At 43.9% G+C, this 23,493-nt stretch overlaps 1 protein-coding gene across 3 annotated transcripts in view; it reads right to left on the bottom strand.

The window, feature by feature from the left end:
• The window catches only part of LOC106575601 (serine/threonine-protein kinase 11-interacting protein), a 42,168-nt gene that overhangs the window by 3,466 nt on the left and 15,209 nt on the right, over nucleotides 1-23,493 (bottom strand). For all 3 annotated transcript variants that reach the window (XM_082963546.1, XM_082963544.1, XM_082963545.1), the window contains 6 exons: nucleotides 21,465-21,574; nucleotides 20,730-20,827; nucleotides 19,766-19,944; nucleotides 6,411-6,495; nucleotides 5,246-5,328; nucleotides 1,389-1,615 (listed from right to left, as the gene is read on the bottom strand). In XM_082963546.1, coding sequence (XP_082819672.1) covers nucleotides 1,389-1,615; nucleotides 5,246-5,328; nucleotides 6,411-6,495; nucleotides 19,766-19,944; nucleotides 20,730-20,827; nucleotides 21,465-21,574 — 782 coding nt within the window. The remainder of the gene's footprint in view (nucleotides 1-1,388; nucleotides 1,616-5,245; nucleotides 5,329-6,410; nucleotides 6,496-19,765; nucleotides 19,945-20,729; nucleotides 20,828-21,464; nucleotides 21,575-23,493) is intronic.

The raw sequence follows: 23,493 nt of genomic DNA on the forward strand, positions 1-23,493 counted from the left end.
AATAATAGTGAAGACTCAAAACTATGAAATAACACATATGGAATCATGTAGTAACCAAAAAAGTGTTAAACAAATCTAAATATATTTTACATTTGAGCTTCTATAAAGTAGCCACCCTTTGCGTGAATCAGGCCTTCATGGCCGATTCGCTACAAAGAAACCACTACTAAAGGACACCAATAATAAGAAACACGAGCAATGGACATTAGACCGGTGGAAATCTTTCCTTCTGTCTGATGAGCCCAAATGTAAGATTTTTGGTTCCAACCACCGTGTCTTTGTGAGACGCAGAGTAGGTGAACGGATGATCTCGGCATGTGTGGTTCCCACCGTGAAGCATGGAGGAGGTGGTGTGATGGTGCTTTGCAGGTGATACTGTTGGTGATTTTAGAATTCAAGGCACATTTAACCAGCATGGCTAGCACAGCGATAAGCCATCCCATCTGGTTTGAGCTTAGTGGGACTATCATTTGTTTTTTAACAGGACAATGACTCAGCCCTTGCACAGCCTGGAGGTGTGTTATTTGACCAAGAAGGAGAGTGATGGAGATCTGCATCAGATGACCTGGCCTCCACAATCACCCAACAACCCAATTGAGATGGTTTGGGATGAGTTGGACCGCAGAGCGAAGGAAAAGCAGTCAACAAGTGCTCAGCATATGTGGGAACTCCTTCAAGACTGTTGGAAAAGCATTCCAGGTGAAGCTGGTTGAGAGAATGCCAAGAATGTGCAAAGCGGTCATCAAGGCAAAGGGTAGCTACTTTGAAGAATCTCAAATATATTTTGATTTGTTGGTTACTACATGATTCCATGTGTGTTAATTTCATAGTTTTGAAATACAATGTAGAAAATTGTAAAAATAAAGAAACCCTTGAATGAGTAGGTGTGTCCAAACTTTTGACTGGTACTGTACATATTACCTCAATTACCTGGACTAACCTGTACCCCTGCACATTGACGCTGTACCAAAACCCCCTGTATATAGCCTTGTTATTGTTAAGTTTAGTTTATTTAGTAAATATTTTCTTAACTCTTATTTTTCTTATAACTGCCTTGTTGGTTAAGGGCTTGTAAGTAAGCATTTCACGGTTCGATTCGGCGCATGTGACAAATAAAATTAGATTTCATTGTTATTAGACAGTAGTTGCCACATTCTTCTTCTTACTAAGTATTGTTCGTTTGTTAGTTGTTTTCATCTGGACACTCTTGAAAACAAGATGGTACATCTCAAGAGATTTCATCCTGAAAAATGTCTAATAAATATACAAGCGTGTGCCCAGCTTTGCTCATGATAGCATTTAGCTTATCCAGCTTACCCTTGAGAACTTGGAAGAAGCCCTTCCTAATCTAAGACCAATCACATGCCTCTTTCCTCCCTCAGTCTCACCTCATCGTAAAGCTTGATGTCCATTCTGCACGGGTCAGACGACCATAGATGGACAGAGCTGACACAGCTGATTGGCTGGGTCTCCTGAACAGTGACATGCCCACTGCAGGGTTCCCCATTCTCATTGGCTGACGGGTGGGGCAAGCTCTTGCTCCATTGGTGGTCTTCGTTGAGCAGGTACAGGGTTTCCCGGGTGGCCAGCACTGTCAGAGGGGTCACACTGTCTTCTGGCAGAGAGAACAAATACAACACACAGAAAATATGCATTTGGATAAATGTTTAAAACACCCCCCTGTACAGATTATAATCATATACTTGCATCTAAATAGTTTGGCTTGTATTGTATTTATCTAACCGTGGGCCTTATGGCACGTCTCAAAGTGTTTTACCGTCTGGTTAACAGACACGGGGAGAGCCATATCAGTGGGACGTCGGTACCGTGGTGAGATAAGACAAAGAGCTCTCATCTCCCTAGCACCCCCACCGGGAAACAGCTGCCTCTCTCTCCCCCTCTCCTCTTGTTCATCTCCTCCTCTCTGTGTTGATCTACTCCATTAAACCAGGAAGGAACTGTCCAGCTTTGATCAGTCGACAATCACCAGGGGTATAGGGTGATAAATAAGAGTCCTGCAACACTGGATCTGACTAGACTATTTTTTTATTTCACCAGGTAGGCCAGTTGAGAACAAGTTCTCATTTACAACTGTGACCTGGCCAAGATAAAGCAAAGCAGTGCGACAAAAACAACACCGAGTTACATATGGGATAAACAATCGTACAGTCAATAACACAATAGAAAAATCTGTATACAGTGTGTGCAAACGAAGTAAGGAGGTCAGGCAATAAATAGGCCAATAGTGGCGAAGTAATTACAATTTAGCAATTTACACAGTAGTGATATGTGCAGATAAGGATGTACAAGTAGAAATACTGGCATGCAAAAGAGCAGAAAAACAAAAACAAATATGGGGATGAGGTAGGTAGTTGGTTGTATGGGCTATTTACAGATGGGCTGTGTACAGCTGCAGCGATCGGTAAGCTGCTCTGACAGCTGACGCTTACAGTTAGACTACAGTGATCTCCTACAGGGAGAGAGAGAGAGTCATGTAACACTGGGTCTGACTAGACTACAGTGATCTCCTACAGGGAGAGAGAGAGAGTCATGTAACACTGGGTCTGACTAGACTACAGTGATCTCCTACAGGGAGAGAGAGAGTCATGTAACACTGGGTCTGACTAGACTACAGTGATCTCCTACAGGGAGAGAGAGAGTCATGTAACACTGGGTCTGACTAGACTACAGTGATCTCCTACAGGGAGAGAGAGAGTCATGTAACACTGGGTCTGACTAGACTACAGTGATCTCCTACAGGGAGAGAGAGAGTCATGTAACACTGGGTCTGACTAAACTACAGTGATCTCCTACAGGGAGAGAGAGAGTCATGTAACACTGGGTCTGACTAGACTACAGTGATCTCCCACAAGGAGAGACAGTGGGAGGACTGGGTAGGGAGTGATATACGTAATAGTCCTCCCTCATTCTCCCCACATCGGTCCAATGAAGTCCAGGGATATAAAGTGGCTGGACTCAAATGGGTAGACACTTTCCTATTCTATTCCTCATCCTCCTGATGTTTAACCCCAGTTTAAAACCCTTCTATTCCTCTAACCTCCTGGTGTTTAAACCCAGTTTAAAACTAATCCGCCATCCTGATGTTTAAACCCAGTTTAAAACTCTTCAGCAGAGGCAGGTCAGTGCATGTTCCAATTACAGTAGTTAACATTATTTTCACCTGCACAGCCCATAGCCTGCAGCCATGCTTGGCAACAGATGCAAAGTCTGCACCCACAGGCAGGGAGAGACACACAGATAAACTCAATTACACAGAGAAACATTAACATTTACGCATTGCACGCACATACATAAATACACTGAACAAAAATATAAACACATAATGAAAACAATTTCAATGATTTTACTAAGTTACAGTTCATATAAGGGAATCAGTCAATTGAAATAAATTCATTTGGCCCTAATCTATGGATTTCACATGACTGGGCAGGGGCGCAGCCATGTGTGGGCTGGGAGGGCATAGGCCCACCCACTGGGGAGCCAGGCCCACCCACTGGGGGCTTTATTACAGAAAGAAATACTCCTCAGTTTAATCAGCTGTCCGGGTGGCTGGTCTCAGACGATCCCCAGGTGAAGAAGCCAGATGTTGAGATCCTGGGCTGGCGTGGTTACACGTGGTCTGCGGTTGTGAGGCCAAATTCTCTAAAACGACGTTGGAGGCGGTTTATGGTACAAAAATAAACATTTAATCTCCTGCAACAGCTCTGATGGCCATTCCTTCAGCCAGCATGCCAATTGCATGCTCCCTCAAAACATGAGACATCTGTGGCATTGTGTTGTATGACATAACTGCACATTTTTAGAAGTGGCTTTTTATTGTCCCCAGCACAAGTTGCACATGTGTAATGAGCATGCTACTTCTTAGGGCTAGGTGTCCCGCTAGCGGGACAACTTCCAGTGAAATTGGAGGGCGCGCAATTCAAATAAATAATCATACAAATTATGGATATTAAACATTTAGGTACATACAAGTGTCTTATATTGGTTGAACGCTTAAATTCTTGTTACTCTAACTGCACAGTCCGATTTACAGTAGCTATTACAGCGAAAGCATGCCATGCGATTGTTTGAGGAAGGCACCCCACATCAAAATATTTTTCCACCGGCACAGGTTTCATAAATTCACAAATAGCAATTAAAAATTCACTTACTTTTTGAAAATCTTCCTCTGATATGTCACCCAAAGGGTCCCAGCTATAACATGTAGTGTTGTTTTGTTAGACAAAAATCCTTCTTTATATCCCAAAAAGTCTGTTTAGTTGGTGCCATCGATTTGAGTAATCCACTCGTTCAACATGCAGAGAAAGGAATCCGAAAATCTCAAAATACGTTTCTATTAACTCCTCAGATACCCTAAAATATAATCAAACTATAATATTTCTTACGGAAAGAAGTATGTTCAATAGGAAACCAATTTTAGCAGGTGCGTCTCGTCTTCATGGCGCCCGCAAACACAACTTTCCAAGACTGTGTCCCTGTACTAAAAGGGATATTTCTTATTTGTTTTGGAAGTTACAAGCCTGAAACCTTGAACATAGACTGCTGACACCATATGGACCCATAGGAATTGCATCCTGGGAGCTAGAATTGAGTATGCCCTTATAATTGCCATTGTAAGAGCATAGTCTATCAACAAAAACAATTCTGGTTGGTTTTTCTTTGTATTTTCTCCTACCATATCTATTGTGTTATATTGTCCTACATTATTTTAACATTTCTACAAACTTCAAAAGTGTTTTCTTTCCAATGGTACCAATTATATACATATCCTGGCTTCAGGGCCTGAGCAACAGGCAGTTTACTTTGGGCATGTCATTCAGGTGGAAATTGAGAAAAGGAGCCTAGCCCTAAGAAGTTTTAATTAATCAGCTTCTTGATATGCCACACCTATCTGGTAGATGGATTATCTTGGCAAATGATAAATGCTCACGAACAGGGATGTAAACAAATTTGTGCACAAAATCAAAGAAATAAGCTTTTTGTGCACATGGAAAATGTCTGGGTTCTTTTTTTTCTTCCATCTCATGAAACATGGGACCAACACTTTACATGTTGTGTTTATATTTTTGTTCCACACACACACACACACACACACACACACACACACACACACACACACACACACACACACACACACACACACACACACACACACACACACACACACACACACACACACACACACACACACACACACACACACACACACACACCCCTAATGTACCTTGATGTAGAAAGGACAGGAGGTAGAAGAACTGTAGCTGGCCATCCTCCACATCAGTCTGCATGTCTTCACACACTAGGGGCCTGGGGAGACACAGAGGAAAGGCTTACATAAGAGACAACCAGGTTAATATTCACCACGTCACGTACATCAGGCCCATACACCACATCAAACTCTGAATCTAAGCGCTTGTGAGACGGGGCAGATCTCAAAAGTGTGGAGATATGTCTATTTTTCCTGATTCATATCTGTATCACTGAGACACATAAAGACGACTTTGGTCTATGGTTTCAAAATGGCCGCCTGGGTGAGTTTGTTTTCGAAAGCGAGCAGACAGAGATAATACTAATTCTGTGTAGTATTTTGTGGTTTCTAAGTCTGTTGTTGACTTTAAAGTGACCATGTGTTAACAGTTATTCCAACTATATCCACGATAGTGTGATTATAAAAGCTACACAGAAATGGTAGGAATAATAAACAATTAAAACAGTCCTTAGTCATACTACGGTCTTGTTCAAACAGTGAGTCTGTTCCCTGAGTATCTGTGGTTTTCAGCTACACAAAAGGAGGGCCGTATAATAACTAACTGATCCATGAATTATCTCAGTGAATGTACAGCGTGTTCCATCATTACCACAGAAACAAGGGAAAGGTGGATGGTAAATCCATATACTAAAAATGGTTTCCTTTCCAATCTGCTAGTCTTCACTTTCCAGTCCTTTCAGGTGAGCAAGGATACAAGAAAAGGGGAGGAAGCCACTTCACAGTATTGCGATAAACCCTCTAAGGACCAAGATCATAGGGGAGGAAGCCACTTCACGGTATTGGGATGAAGCCCCTAAGGACATAGCACTGCAGGATCAGCTTTCTAGTTAAAAGGTAATGCATCGTTAGCGCTTTCTTAGCATCTTGAGGCCAACACATGTAAGACATTAGTATGTGGTTTAGCCACTAATTTAGAGCCCAATTTTCGACAATGTGGAGGTTTAGTAACACCAGACAGAAGTTACCACAGCCTTGTCAGTGTCACAGTGGGGCTAAGAGACAGATGGGCCTATGGCTTGGCTCAATACCATCGAGTGGAGATGGTGAGGATATGAGAACATATCCAGGACACATGCAAGTTATTCATGGAAATTATAACATAAATCTGGGCAGTTCGTACCAGAGATGATGCTGTGGGTTGAGCCTGGTGGTGGAGATAGACTTAAGCTTGCTGTCCGACTTGGTAGCCAACTCACGCACCACTCCTGAGGGAGAGATAGAGCGGAGGAAGGGGAAAAAGAATAGGAGATACGAATTAAGTTTAGTGATGCGTCCCTATCAATGGTTCTCTCAACTCTATTTAAAGGGATACTTTGGGATTTTAGCAATGAAGTCAGATGAACTTGTGGATACCATTTTTATGTCTCTGCGTGCATTTTGAGCGAAGTTGCTAACTAGCCCTAGTGCAATTGCTAACTAGCGTTAGCACAATGACTGGAAGAAGCATGCTAGCAGATATCCATAGACTTCCAGTCATTGCGCTAACGTTAGTTAGCATATGCTCGTGAAACTACCTCTAACTTCCTTCATACTGGACACAGATACATAAAAATGGTATAGACAAGTTCATCTGACTCTGGAGAAGTAGATATAGGGCTTCATTGCCAAAAATCCGAAGTATCCCTTTAAATAGAGTTAATTAACCTCTCTAGGGTATGTGGGACGAAATCGTCCCACCTAGTCAACAGCCAGTGGAATCGAGTGGCGCGATATTCAAATACCTTAGAAATGCTATTACTTCAATTTCTCAAACATATGACTATTTTACACCATTTTAAAGACAAGACTGTCGTTAATCTAACCACACTGTCCGATTTCAAAAAGGCTTTACAATGAAAGCAAAACATTAGATTATGTCAGGAGAGTACCCAGCCAGAAATAATCACACACCCATTTTTCAAGCTAGCATATAATGTCACAAAAACCAAAACCACAGCTAAATGCAGCACTAACCTTTGATGATCTTCATCAGATGACACTCCTAGGACATTATGTTATACAATACATGCATGTTTTGTTGAATCAAGTTCATATTTATATCAAAAACCAGCTTTTTACATTAGCATGTGACGTTCAGAACTAGCAAACATACCGAAAACTTCCGGTGAATTTACTAAATTACTCACGATAAACGTTCACAAAAAACATAATTATTTTAAGAATTATAGATACAGAACTCCTTTATGCAATCGCGGTGTCAGATTTTAAAATAGCTTTTCGGCAAAAGCACATTTTGCAATATTCTGAGTAGATAGCTCGCCATCACAGGCTAGCTAATTTGACACCCACCAAGTTTGGCGTTCACTAAACTCAGAATTACTATAAGAAAAATTGGATTACCTTTGCTGTTCTTCGTCAGAATGCACTCCCAGGACTTCTACTTCATCCACAAATGTTGTTTTGGTTCAAAATAATCCATAGTTATGTTCAAATATCCTCTGTTTTGTTCTTGCGTTCAAGACACTATCCGAACGGTGACGCGCCGACGCGTATCGTGACAAAACATTTCAAAATATTCCATTACTGTACTTCGAAGCATGTCAAACGCTGTTTAAAATCAATTTTTATGCAATTTTTCTCGTAAAAATAGCGATAATATTCCGACCGGGAGACGTCTTTTTCGTTCAAAGACTGAAAATGTAAAATGGCCTCTTCACGTGCACGCGCGCACCCGTCTCATTGTTCTCAGATCGACCACTATCCAAATGCGCTACTGTTTTTCAGCCATGGACTGCAAAGTCATCATTCAACGTTCTGGCGCCTTCTGAGAGCCTTAGAAAGTGTCACGTTACAGCAGAGATCCTCTGTTTTCTATAATGAGGGTGTAGAAGGCCAAGAAATGGTCAGAGAGGGCACTTCCTGTACAGAATCTTCTCAGGTTTTGGTCTGCCATATGAGTTCTGTTATACTCACAGACACCATTCAAACAGTTTTAGAAACTTTAGGGTGTTTTCTATCCAAATCAAACAATTTTATGCATATTCTAGTTTCTGGGCAGTAGTAATAACCAGATTAAATCGGGTACGTTTTTTATCCGGATGTGAAAATACTGCCCCCTACCCTAGAGAGGTTCATGTTTTATGGTGTTTTCATGCGGTGTATTGGAACATCAGCACAATTAATTTCAATGAACTGGGACAATAAATATTTTGAATGATTGATTGAAAGCTTACACAGACAGAACACCTCACTTCGAACTCTACACTGTATGTAACCGTATGTAACCTACTGGAAATCACACAGGACACGGGCTGGGTTTACACCTGCAGCCCAATTCTGATCTTTTTTTCCACTAATTGGTCTTTTGACCAATCAGATCAGCTCTGAAAATGATCTGATGTGAATAGATCTGATGTGATTGGTCAAAAGAACAATTGTGCAGCCGTCTTCAACCTGGCAAAGGCTTTCGACTCTGTCAATCACTGTATTCTTATCGGCAGACTCAACGGCCTTGGTTTCTCTAATGACTGCCTCGCCTGGTTCACGAACTACTTCTCAGATAGACTTCAATGTGTCAAATCGGAGGGCCTGTTGTCCGGACCTCTGGCAGTCTCTATGGGGGTTAAAAAAACACGAGCTGGCGCACACCAGAATAATAGTTTGTGTGGAGGTGCTGACTAACGGCGAACAAACTATAAAAATAAAGAAAGTCGCACACTCCATGTATAATCTCCCAGCAATTTAATGGGTATTTACCAATGTTTCGGTATCATGAGTTTCTTTGGACACTTAACTAACCTCCAAACGAGCTTCAACGCCATACAACACTCCTTCCGTGGCCTTCAACGACTCTTAAATGCTAGTAAGACGAAATGCATGCTCTTCAACCAAACGCTGCCTGCACCCGCCTGCCCGACTAGCATCACTACTCTGGACGGTTCTGACTTAGAATATGTGGAAACTATAAATACCTAGGTGTCTGGCTAGACTGTAAACTCCTTCCAGACTCACATTAAGCATCGCCAATCCAAACTTAAATCTAGAATCGGCTTCCTATTTCGCAACAAAGCCTCCTTCACTCATGCTGCCAAACATACCCTCGTAAAACTGACTATCCTACTGATCATTGACTTCGGCAATGTCATTTACAAAATAGCCTACAACACTCTACTCAGCAAACTGGATGCAGTCTATCACAGTGCCATCCGTTTTGTCACCAAAGCCCCATATACTACCCACCACTGTGACCTGTATGCTCTCGTTGGCTGGTCCTCGCTATTTATTCGTTGCCAAACCCACTGGCTCCAGGTCATCTAAGTCTTTGCTAGGTAAAGACTCCGGAGACACCTGAAACCCCACCTCTTTAAGGAATACCTAGGATAGGATAAAGTAATCCTTCTAACCCCCCCCCCCCCCCTTAAAATATTTAGATGCACTATTGTAAAGTGGTTGTTCCACTGGATATCATAAGGTGAATGCACCATTTTGTAAGTCGCTCTGGATAAGAGCGTCTGCTAAATGACTTAAATGTAAATGTAAAGCTCTGCCTTATCTCAGCTCACAGGTCACCATAGCAACACCCACCCATAGCACACACTCCAGCAGGTATATTTCGCTGGTCATCCTCAAAGCCAACACCTACTTTGGCCACCTTTCCTTCCACTTCTCTGCTGCCAATGACTGGAACGAATTGCAAAAATCACTGAAGTTGGAGACTTATACAGTTGAAGTCGGAAGTTTACATACACCTTAGCCAAATACATTTAAACTCAGTTTTTCACAATTCCTGACATTTAATCCTCGTAAAAATTCCCTGTTTTTTGGTGAGTTAGGATCACCACTTTATTTTAAGAACGTGAAATGTCAGAATAATAGTAGAGATAATTATTTCTTTCAGCTTTTATTTATTTCATTATATTCCCAGTGGGTCAGAAGTTTACATACACTCAATTAGTATTTGGTAGCATTGCCTTTAAATTGTTTAACTTGGGTCAAACGTTTTAGGTAGCCTTCCAGAAGCTTCCCACAATAAGTTGGGTGAATTTTGGCCCATTCCTCCTGACAGAGCTGGTGTAACTGAGTCAGGTTTGTAGGCCTCCTTGCTCGCACACACTTTTTCAGTTCTGCCCATAAACTCTCTATGGGATTGAGGTAGGGCTTTGTGATAGCCACTCCAAAACCTTGACTTTGTTGTCCTTGAGCCATTTTTCCACAACTTTGGATGTATGCTTGGGGTCATTGTCCATTTGGAAGACCCACTTGTGACCAAGCATTAACTTCCTGACTGATGTCTTGAGATCCTCATGTCCTCATGATATCATCTATTTTGTGAAGTGCACCAGTCCCTCCTGCAGCAAAGCACTCCCACATGATGCTGCCACCCCCGTGCTTCACGGTTGGGACGGTGTTCTTTGGCTTACAAGCTTCCTCCTTTTTCCTCCAAACATAATGATTGTCAGTATGGCCAAACAGTTCTATTTTTGTTTCATCAGACCAGAGGACATTTCTCCAAAAAGTACGATCTTTGTCCCCATGTGTCGTTGCAAACCGTAGTCTGGCTTTTTAATGGCGGTTTTGGAGCAGTGGCTTCTTCCTTGCTGAGCGGCCTTTCAGGTTAGGTCGAAATAGGACTCGTTTTACTGTGGATATAGATACTTTTTGTACCTGTTTCCTCCAGCATGCATGCATGCATGCATGCATGCATGCATGCATGCATACACACACACACACACACACACACACACACACACACTTGTTACCAGAATCTTCAGTAATTTAACAGAATCTATGGCAATCTATCGTTACCAAGGTTACAATAGATTGCCATAGATTCTGTTACCTGTGGTAACTTTGGTAAGCTACCGGTAGCTTTGCAGCCCTAGGGACAATAGACAGAGCTAATGTTAGACTATTACAGTCTGTGGTGGGTTTGGACTAGAAAGCTGACAGGTCTCTGATTTCAGATCTAGAATTACATCTCCATGGAAGCAGGTGAAAAAACACAGGTTGAAAAAGGTACAGGAGTACAATGTGCTAGGTCACATTCACAGAGACAAAATACTTCCCTGTGGGGTGGTAACAATAGGGGAACACAGGGCCACAGGCAAATGCCAAGGTTAAACAGGTGAAATTGAAAGGGAAGTTGAGTTTAAAAGGGAGACACACTGAAAAGAGTGAAACAACAAATATGAAGAAAAACAGAGTAGGAACACCATGCCCCTATCAATTTCCAAGTTCAACAACAACAGGGACGAGAAATAAAGACATTGCGTGGTACCAGTGGCCTATTCTGGCTCCCAATGCCTGTATAAGATTCAACCTCATTTCTTTTGCCATTGTTTCTTTCCCTTTCTTCCCGGAGGAAACTGATCTGCTACACTAACGTTCCAGACCAGGAGGAACATCTAAAGTGAAGCCTACGGGACGAAGCATGGTGCTGGATTAAAAGGACAACCGTTAAAGGGACGGTAAATGTTGTCCCTCTGAGCTCCCCTTTAACCGCTTATCGTCTGGTGGGTTCTAGTGAACCAATAGGAGACCACACACATAACTCTATTCAGGACATTATTCAAGGTGAAGCAATGCAGAGATTTAGCCTCTAAACTCAATAACACTAAATTCCTTTTGGAGCAGAGGACAAGTTGGAGCTTGCAGGACAGGGCAGGTGAGACAGGACAGGGCAAGGTGGGACAGGACAGGGCAAGGTGGGACAGGACAGGGCAAGTTAGGGCCCATTTTGTTTTATTATCCCAGAGAATAACATCTTGTGAGCAACACTATCTTTTTTTTTTTTTTCCCAAGATGGCGTAGCAGTTCAGACGTCCTCTACCCTCCTCTTGTCGTGTCCCGTGTATATATATATTTACATATTTTTTCTTCACTTATCTTTTTATATATATCTTTTTTTTTTAATTCTAAAAACTCAACCTCAAAGCACTCTCCTGCAACCCGCCTCACCAATTTAAAAAAGAAAGTATTATTTACCTCATCTGAATTCCACAACAGAAGCTAGCAAGAGGTTAGCCATTTTCACTGGCTAACGTTGAAGTTCAGCTAGCCACGGTTAGCTGTCCTCAGCTATCCATTAGCTCGAAAAGCTATCGCCAGTTTTTGTACAGCGCGACTCAGACCAGAGCATACCGGACCTATTCTCTCTCCTTTCCCCGATTTCTACCGCAGGCTCTGGACATTTACACCTGGATCTTGCAGCTAACTAGCTGCTACCTGAGTGACTATTGGCAACGTCGGTCACGGAATTAACACACATTATTACGGAGCTAGCCAGCTAGCCAGCTGAAGAGTTCCGTCAGCCACTCCTGGGCTATTCCTGAGCTAGCCAGCTGAAGTGTCTCCTGGGCTACAACTCACCTATCCTGACCCGTTTTACTGCCGATGCGGAGCCCCATCGGGTCTTCACGACTGGACCACCGACGTTATCTGCCCGAGGGAGTTATCCAACTGGCCCCTCCGTCGCGACGTAACCTGATCGCCCATCTGCGGCCCGCTAATCGTTAGCTGTCTTTTCGGCTGCGATCTGAATAGGTCTATCGGACACTTTTCTTGGGCCACTATAACTAACTATTTTGCCAACTTGGACTGGTCCCCCCTTCCACACGGAACCCCACTAACCCACAGACGGAAACGCACAAGGTGGCTAAAAACAGACCTCCCTCCCATCTTCCACCAGCTTGCTACCTATGGCCCGGCTAGCTGTCTGAATCTCACTGGACCCTTTGATCACTCGGCTAAGCATGCCTCTCCTTAATGTCAATATGCCTTCTCCATTGCTGTTCTGGTTAGTGTTTATTGGCTTATTTCACTGTAGAGCCTCTAGCCCTGCTCATTATACCTTATCCAACCTCTCAGTTCCTCCACCCACACATGCTATGACATCTTCTGGTTTCAATGATGTTTCTAGAGACAATATCTCTCTCATAATCACTAAATGCCTAGGTTTACCTCCTCTGTACTCACATCCCACCATACCTTTGTCTGTACATTATACCTTGAAGCTATTTTATCGCCCCCAGAAACCTGCTCCTTTTTCTCTCTATTCTGGACGTCACAGACGACCAATTCTTATAGCTTTTAGCCGTACCCTCATACTTATTCTTCTCTGCTCCTCTGGGGATGTAGAGGTGAATCCAGGCCCTGCAGTGCCTGGCTCCACTCCTACTCCCCAGGCGCTCTCTTTTGATGACTTCTGTAACCGTAATAACCTTGGTTTCATGCATGTTAACATTAGAAGCCTCCTCCCTAAGTTTGTTTTATTCACTGCTTTAGCACACTCTGCCAACCCGGATGTCCTAGCTGTGTCTGAATCTTGGCTGAGGAAGTCCACCAAAAACTCTGAAATCTTCATCCCTAACTACAACGTTTTCAGACAAGATAGAACGACCAAAGGGGGCGGTGTTGCAATCTACTGCAGAGATAGCCTGCAGAGTTCTGTCCTGCTATCCAGGTCTGTACCCAAACAATTTGAACTTCTACTTTTAAAAATCCACCTCTCCAAAAACAAGTCTCTCACCGTTGCCGCCTGCTATAGACCCCCCTCGGCCCCTAGTTGTGCTCTGGACACCATATGTGAACTGATTGCCCCCCATCTATCTTCAGAGCTCGTGCTACTAGGTGACCTAAACTGGGACATGCTTAACACCCCAGCCATCCTACAATCCAAGCTTGATGCCCTCAATCTCACACAAATGATTAATGAACCCACCAGGTACAACCCCAAAGCCGCAAACACTGGCACCCTCATAGATATCATCCTAACCAACGTGCCCTCTAAATACACCTCTGCTGTTTTCAACCAAGATCTCAGCGATCACTGCCTCATTGCCTGCACCCGTAATGGGTCAGCGGTCAAACGACCTCCACTCATCACTGTCAAACGCTCCCTGAAACATTTCAACGAGCAAGCCTTTCTAATCGACCTGGCCCTGGTATCCTGGAAGGATATTGACCTCATCCCGTCAGTAGAGGATGCCTGGTTATTTTTTTAAAATGCCTTCCTCTCCATCTTAAATAAGCATGCCCCTTTCAAGAAATTTAGAACCAGGAACAGATATAGCCCTTGGTTCTCCCCAGACCTGACTGCCCTTAACCAACACAAAAATATCCTGTGGCGTTCTGCATTAGCATCGAACTGCCCCCGCGATATGCAACTTTTTAGGGAAGTTAGAAACCAATACACACAGGCAGTTAGAAACGCCAAGGCTAGCTTTTTCAAACAGAAATTCGCTTCGTGCAACTCCAACTCTAAAAAGTTCTGGGACATTGTAAAGTCCATGGAGAATAAGAACACCTCCTCCCAACTGCCCACTGCACTGAGGATAGGAAACTCTGTCACCACCGATAAGCCCACTATAATTGAGAATTTCAACAAGCATTTTTCTACGGCTGGCCATGCTTTCCACCTAACTACCCCTACTGCATTCAACAGCACTGCACCCCCCACAGCTACTCGCCCAAGCCTCCCCCATTTCTCCTTCTCCCAAATCCATTCAGCTGATGTTCTGAAAGAGCTGCAAAATCTGGACCCCTACAAATCAGCTGGGCTTGACAATCTGGACCCTTTCTTTCTAAAATTATCTGCCGAAATTATTGCAACCCCTATTACTAGCCTGTTCAACCTCTCTTTCATGTCGTCTGAGATTCCCATAGATTGGAAAGCAGCTGCTGTCATCCCCCTCTTCAAAGGAGGTGACACTCTTGACCCAAATTGCTACAGACCTATATCCATCCTACCCTGCCTTTCTAAGGTCTTCGAAAGCCAAGTTAACAAACAGATTACCGACCATTTCGAATCCCACCGCACCCTCTCCGCTATGCAATCTGGTTTCAGAGCTGGTCATGGGTGCACCTCAGCCACGCTCAAGGTCCTAAACGACATCGTAACCGCCATCGATAAGAAACAATACTGTGCTGCCGTATTCATTGACCTGGCCAAAGCTTTTGACTCTGTTAATCACCACATCCTCATCGGCAGACTCAGTAGCCTTGGTTTCTCAAACGATTGCGTCGCCTGGTTCACCAACTACTTCTCTGACAGAGTTCAGTGTGTCAAATCGGAGGGCCTACTGTCTGGACCTCTGGCAGTCTCTATGGGGGTACCACAGGGTTCAATTCTTGGGCCAACTCTTTTCTCTGTATACATAAATGATGTCGCTCTTGCTGCTGGTGAATCTCTGATCCACCTCTACGCAGACGACACCATTCTGTACACTTCTGGCCCTTCTTTGGACACTGTGTTAACAACCCTCCAGACGAGCTTCAATGCCATTCAACTCTCCTTCCGTGGTCTCCAACTGCTCCTAAACACAAGTAAAACTAAATGCATGCTCTTCAACCGATCGCTGCCTGCACCTGCCCGCCTGTCCAGCATCACTTCTCTGGACGGTTCTAACTTTGTGGAATTTGTGGACAACTACAAATACCTAGGTGTCTGGTTAGACTGTAAACTCTCCTTCCAGACTCACATCAATCATCTCCAATCCAAAGTGAAATCTCGAATTGGCTTCCTATTTCGCAACAAAGCATCCTTCACTCATGCTGCCAAACATACCCTCGTAAAACTGACCATCCTACCAATCCTCGACTTCGGCGATGTCATTTACAAAATAGCTTCCAATACCCTACTCAACAAGCTGGATGCAGTCTATCACAGTGCCATCCGTTTTGTCACCAAAGCCCGATATACTACCCACCACTGCGACCTGTACGCTCTCGTCGGCTGGCCTTCGCTTCATAATCGTCGCCAAACACATTGGCTCCAGGTCATCTACAAGACCCTGCTAGGTAAAGTCCCCCCTTATCTCCGCTCACTGGTCACCATAGCAGCACCCACCTGTAGCACGCGCTCCAGCAGGTATATCTCTCTGGTCACCCCTAAAGCCAACTCCTCCTTTGGTCGTCTCTCCTTCCAGTTCTCTGCTGCCAATGACTGGAACGAACTACAAAAATCTCTGAAACTGGAAACACTTATCTCCCTCACTAGCTTTAAGCACCAGTTGTCAGAGCAGCTCACAGATCACTGCACCTGTACATAGCCCATCTATAATTTAGCCCAAACTACTACCTCTTCCCCTACTGTATTTATTTATTTTATTTATTTTGCTCCTTTGCACCATATTATTTATATTTTATCTCTGAACTTTCTTCAAACTACAAATCTACCATTCCAGTGTTTTTCTTGCTATACTTTATTTACTTTGCCACCATGGCATTTTTTTGCCTTTACCTCCCTTATCTCACATCATTTGCTGACATTGTATATAGTCTTATTTTTTTCTACTGCATCATTGATTGTATGTTGTTTTACTCCATGTGTAACTCTGTGTTTTTGTATGTTGTCGAACTGCTTTGCTTTATCTTGGCCAGGTCGCAATTGTAAATGAGAACTTGTTCTCAACTTGCCTACCTGGTTAAATAAAGGTTATAAAAAAAAATAAAAAAAAAATAAAAAAAATAAAAAAATACCTACTTCTGCCATCTTTAAGCGGGAGTCAAGAACGTCGCCCTTTTAGTCTAAACATACCCCTGTGCTTTCTCCTGACGGTGTACACTGAGTGTACAAAACATTAGGAACAACTGCTCTTTCCATGACATAGCTTTCTCCTGGATTCACCTGGTCAGTCTATGATCCCTTACTGATGTCACTTGTTAACTCCACTTTAAATCAGTGTAGATGAAGGGGAGGAGACAGGTTAAAGATGCCTTGAGACATGGATTGTGTATGTGTGCCATTCAGAGGGTGAATGGGCAAGACAAAAGATTGAAGAGTCTTTGAACAGGGTATGGTAGTAGATGCCTGGCGGACCGGTTTGAGTGTGTCAAGAACTGCAACGCTGCTGGGTTTTTCACGCTCAACGGACATCCAGCCAACTTGACACAACTCTGGGAAGCACTGAAGTCAACATGGCCCAGCCTCCCAGTGGAACGCTTTTGACACCTTGTAGAGTCCATGCCCCTATGAATTGAGGCTGTTCAGTGTGCAAAAAGTGGTGCAACTCAATATGAGGAAGGTTTTCCTAATGCTTTGTACACTCAGTGTATGTATGTGTTGCGTGATTTAGTGGACCACCATCAACATGACCAGAGGATAGACAGGTACAGGGCTCGGTCGCCCATGGCGACAGGCCTGTAAAAGGAGAGCAGATCTGTGTCAGCGTCTGGGATCTGTCCTGGCGAATAACATTACTCTCCCTCCTGCCGGTTCAATCACTAGGTTAACCACTTCCAACCTTCCCAAATACCCTTGCTTATTTTCACAAGGAATAGTTGAACCCTTAGCGTCCTTCCGGGCGAAACCGAACACTCTCGGCCCTGTCGGAACAGCGGACCACGGGGAAGGGAGAGCGCGGGAGTGGGAGCAGTACGGCCGCGATACGCCAAATCTGAGTGGGTTTCCAAGGAAAACAGGGCAGAGTTTAGCCCAGGTCTAAGACAGTGGGAAGTGACACTGTGTTGGTATTGCAAGGGTATCTGATAGGGTTAAACTTGAGAAATGACATCTGCTTCCATCATCTCCTTACAAGAGAGGACGCTGAGTTTACTATGCAGTTAAAGGGACTCTTCACCCAAATTACAAATATTACTCAAGATGCTGATTGCTGTTGTTGACAAGTAAACAAATCATAAAATGTTGATTATGTTGCCTGGTATCCATAGATGAGGTCCGTTTGTAATTTGGGAGCACTACCCCTTAACTTGATAGTTAGTGAAGGAGACAGGAACAGTTTTCCGTTACCTTTCAGGAATGCAGTGTCTGGATCCAACCCACACAACCAAACCAAAACACTCCTTCCATGACCATTTACGAGCATCGCAAACCTCACCAAACTACTTACCAGACAGTCCTCTAACCATACAGACCAAATATTTTTACCCACTGTAGGTCTGTACGGGGCAATAAGGGCATTTAAATGAGCAAAAGCCGAGACATTGTTCAGACAAGTCTTTGACTGACATGGTGACCTGTTCTGACTCCTCCGGAATATCAAGTTAAGACGACAAGTCTTCTTCCTCATTTCAATAAAACATTTTCAAACCCAGTGAGCAGTAGACAGATCTGTCCCTATTAGCTTCTTCTCCTTGGGGTAGTAAAACCACATCCTAGTTTCCTCCCAGTCCCAGACCCTTTCCTTCTCCATGTCTGTAGCCCTCACCACCGATCAAGCCAGGCGTGACCACATCTGTTCTGGGAATGCCAGCCCCGTCTGAAAACTGCTTTTGTTATAGTAAAGGTATCCCTTGGTTCTTTCCCTGAGACAAATATTGTAATAGTTGTTATGGGGGCAATATCAGAGCTCTAGACTGACTTTTCAGGCACATAATAAATAGTTCTAGTTTCCTCAAGGGGAGGAAGAGCGGGGCAGACTAGGAGTGAAGCCCGGAGAGGAAGGATGGTGCCAAAGCCTCATACCAACGAGTGGCGCACTGAGAAGGCACCTAGTTATTTAGGCTCCCCCCCTCTTTCTCCCTCTGCCAACTGGACAGGACCAGCCATGTTGTCTGTCTGTAGCACATACCTCAGAACCAGGCCTACAACCAGGCTCAACTCCCCTGTTCCTCCTCCTCCTTCCTCAGGAACACAAAAAGAACAGAGGATATTTTAAGAAGTATAGGAGATGATCCAACTGGCAGGCTATAGCAGAGCCCTGTTACAGCCTCTCTCTATGGGGCCGTTCAGCTTTGCAATACAGAGTCCAAGCCCAGAATTGGACTGGCCTAGCCGGCTATGTGGTCCCAGTGACTGAAAAGCTGGACCCGTCCTCAGTCGTTGAGAGGAAAGAGAAAAATCATCTTTGACGAATCCAGACAAGGACATAACCTCAGAAACATTTATTCCAACAGGCCTCACAGTACAAGAAAAGGACCCCCTCTAGGCAACCTAGAGCATAGACTTGGAAGAGAAGAAGAGAACTCTAATGAGGTCTATTATGCTCTAGGATGTGCAATGGATCTACACAACATAGACTCACTTTGACAATATGTCCCCTTTTGAGGCCAGAAATGAATCTTTGATTCTGGACCATCACTTTCAGAGGCAGAGGGAATTCTGAATAAGAATCTGAGGACATCTGGACCGTACCAGATTAGCTAAAGAGTTGATCTGGAAAACAGTCAAATAATGACGTGATCTGAGTGATTATTGATACGACTGAATGAAAACATGGAGTCCCCACAGATAAGACAGCACAGACTCAGGTCCACAGAGACTTAGCTGAAGACAGTTTGGCCATGGTGCCTCCCCTTGCTACCAAAGGGACTCCATTAAAAGAGTGCTCTAGTGAAGTTGTGAGGAGAAGTTGTGAGAGTCAGAGAGGGGAGTGTTGATCTAATAAAACTCAGCTTTCCTCTCTCTCTGCTTCTGGTCTTGCCTTGCTGACAGGGAGAGAGAGCAAGAGAGGGACATATTGTCCTAAGAACGAGTACGCTCCACTCTAATATCCCCAGGAGGAAGCCCCTTAATTCATGAGATACAGATGCATGCAACACATGTGCAGTGTGTGTGTGTGGGGGGCAGCGTCTTGCCTGTGAAGAGGCTGAAGAAGCGTTTGCAACGCACGCTGTCCTGTACTAGCAGGGTGTAGGCCACAGGCCCGTCCTCAAACTCCATGTGGATACTCTGGGAGCCCAGTCCCACTTCCAGGTAACTCAGCTCTGTGATTCCACGGCTGTCCCTCTTCTGCAGCCAATCACACGGCTGCCCTCTGCCAGGAAGAGAACAATGAAGAGGAAAGTGTGAAAGAAATATAATTATTATTTTACTTGCATGTATCCCGCCTATTAACTTTGTTTCCTTGAGTCTACTCACGTTAACTTTTTAAGGTGTATATGTTTTTGTTTGAGCACTGTTTGTTTCTGCAATTTGTCAGACAGCCACAGACAACCAAGTCACAGATTGCACCTTTCGCTACTTTTTAAAGGTCATCATAACAATATCACACTTTTGCGCAACCAAACGTGGCCGTTACACAACTTCCAGGGCGTGCTAAGGATAGCGGGGGTGTGGCCTTCTGGGGTCAGAATCCCAGTAACTTTATAGGGACCGTCGCAGCATGAGACTCCCCACACGCCTGGGAGGAAGCGGAGGCAAGCCAACATGCTTTTGATGAGGACAAAAAAGAAGCCATTGATACAGGGCTTACAAAGGCATTGATATAGTGTTCGCACCACAAAGACCAGGGCTGTAATGGGTTTGAAGATGTGGCCCAGAAAGTCTTAGTATTGGGATGTGGTGGGTTACATAAAGCTGTGGTGATCCTATTGTGTTGGTCTGCTCCCTACCACACCTATTGCTGCTGTCCCCATAAATGTCAAATAGAGCTTTAGAGAAGAAACTGTAGTCTACAGACCAAATGCTTCTACAGACAATACCTTCATGACAGGCACAACCATTTCTGTGACCACAGAATGGGAACTTGAATGTTTATTTTTATTCCAGCCTTCTCGTGTGTGATGCTCTTCAGTGTGACAGGTCAGGTGGTTAACTTACTCCATGTCGGATGTCACTTCCAGGAAGTAGATGCGTTGGTCAGACACCACCAGGAACGAGGGGAACTCCACTGGATCACCAAACTTCACGGTCGACACCTACAACGAAGATAAGATGTACACATGTTAAAGATTCCACAACACTTAACTGCTTTGACTGAGGAAAATCATGGCTGCATTCAGAGCTCTTCTTAAACATACTGTATAAGAACAGATCAGTTCCTGTTTAAAAAACACCTAAAGAGTAAGGTCTAGCAACAAAGTCACATCAATCTTCATTGAATACTGTGTAGGCCCCAAAATAAAACAGTTGAGCTATTGAAAGAGAAAGAGAGCCAGAGGGGAGAGAAGCATGTGTGACAAGATAAATAAACATCAGATGAATGAGCATGTTATGAGCTGGATCTCCTGCTGGGGTTGCTTGTGTCCTCTTGGCTCCCTCTCCTCGTCCAGGTGTCCCTGAGCAGTAAACCAATACCCCTCCGCTCCACAGGGCTCCCAGCATGCATTACACATGGAGGAGCTCATCCAAGGTCATGGTGTGGTGGGTGGGGGGTGCAGGACAGCGAGAGAACAGCTGGGGGTACAAACGCAGCCAGGAGCAGATTACAAGAGCTGGAGTCGACCGGTTTTGGCTGGGTTAGCAGTTCACTGAACTTCTGAGCAGAACTGCTGTGACCGGATTCAGCCACGTCACTGAACTGTTAACCGTTGTCAGAACATTGGTTCTGCTAACCTTGAGAAAGGAGTGGAGCTCCTCTTCCTCTTCAAACACCTCCACATCCAGGAAGAGCTTCAGCTGATGGTCCACCGCCTCATAGTCCTCTGAGAGAAGGTCCAACTGGCCTACAGACACACAGGTCAGAATAGTGTTAGGGTAACATTTATAACCAACACACAGGGACAGCAGTTAGCTTAACATAACCAACACACAGGGACAGCAGTTAGCTTAACATAACCAACACACAGGGACAGCAGTTAGCTTAACATAACCAACACACAGGGACAGCAGTTAGCTTATCATAACCAACACACAGGGACAGCAGTTAGCTTATCATAACCAACACACAGGGACAGCAGTTAGCTTATCATAACCAACACACAGGGACAGCAGTTAGCTTATCATAACCAACACACAGGGACAGCAGTTAGCTTATCATAACCAACACACAGGGACAGCAGTTAGCTTATCATAACCAACACACAGGGACAGCAGTTAGCTTAGCATAACCAACACACAGGGACAGCAGTTAGCTTAGCATAACCAACACACAGGGACAGCAGTTAGCTTAGCATAACCAACACACAGGGACAGAAATGAGCTAAGCATAACCAACACAGACACACAGTACTAGATTAAACAGTACAGTTAGTATGCAACAGCTAACAGACCCAATAACATTTTGTCTATGTAGTCTCCCTACTTCCCCTTTTAAACAAATATATTTTCCAGTTATTACCTTGGCAGATCACACTAAAAACTGATAAAAGGGATGGGTGTCTCATAATTGAACATATAGATTTAACCCTCCCTCCCACTAAATATACTGTCTCTAAAACTGTAGTTTACGGAGCATTATGCTGTCGCTGTGTAGTAAATCTAACTTGGCATAGGGCTGCTGGTCCATTTAGTGCAAGATGACACACATTAACCCCAGAGACAATAGATAGTAACTAACTGCCAGGAAACTGGCCTTTTGACTATGTGGCCATCATTCACTTGGCCTCTCTGAATCTGGTCCAATGCTACATATATCACTGAGTGGAAGTGTCTATAGCTAAAGTAAGAGTATTCAAATGTAAAATTTGCACTTGTCTTTCCACTCTGTTCATCTCAACGTATGTGTCTAACATTCCCTTTCTGAAGTGCGATATTCAGATCAATGTGTCCCAAATACATGGAAATCAGATCAGAGTTGTTTTTCATCTATATGTAGTAAACTGGTGTTGGACTAAAGGACTTGTTCAACAAAAGAGATGTGTCTTCATCCTCTCAGAAGTGCTTTGGGATGGGTCTCTGCAGTGGCGTGTGGCTTTTAAACACGAAGGATTCCATGTTGTCAGTCATTCAGCATCTCTGGCTGCTACAGTTTACCACAGAGGGAAATACAAAGGTCTACGATACTGTGTATATACAGTATTTATACCCCCTTCTAAGATCACTCTTTCTCCGTCTCCCCTCTCTCTCTCTCCATTCCATTGTCTTCTCTGTGGAGGCTAAAGCATTCCTTCCTCTCCCATCAGTTCTAATAGTAACGGTCTAACTAAACCGTATGAGACCTTACTGTAAGACTCACAGACAGAGACCCAGGGGGCCAGGCTGGGAGACTGTCACCAACGTCAAATAACCTCCTGTGGATTGTTGTGTTATAATCGTTCTTGCAAAATCAAGATACGCATTTCCTCCTCGTCTCCTATCACTAGGGCCCTGTGTTTTGGACTATCATCTCACATGACCTGGATTTTAACCTTTATTTTAAGCCTTTTCCAGAAATGTGAATTACACCAAAAATGAAAGCAATTGTCTGGGGATGGTGCTGGACCTACTGACATAAAAAGAAAAAAAAGGGGCCATTTGATGAAAAATCTTTAAATAAAAGGTTCAAATCCAGGTCATGTCATCACTTCTATTTAAGGATCATATCCATTTTATGACTTCATCTGATGGCTGATAAAAACCAAAGGACCCAATCAAACAATGTTATTTTGTTCATGCCTTTCCCCATCACAATACACAGATGTTATATCTTAGCAATAACATTGGT

Source organism: Salmo salar, chromosome 17 (assembly GCF_965601325.2).
Source record: "Salmo salar chromosome 17, fSalSal1, whole genome shotgun sequence".
NCBI classification, from domain to species: domain Eukaryota; kingdom Metazoa; phylum Chordata; class Actinopteri; order Salmoniformes; family Salmonidae; genus Salmo; species Salmo salar.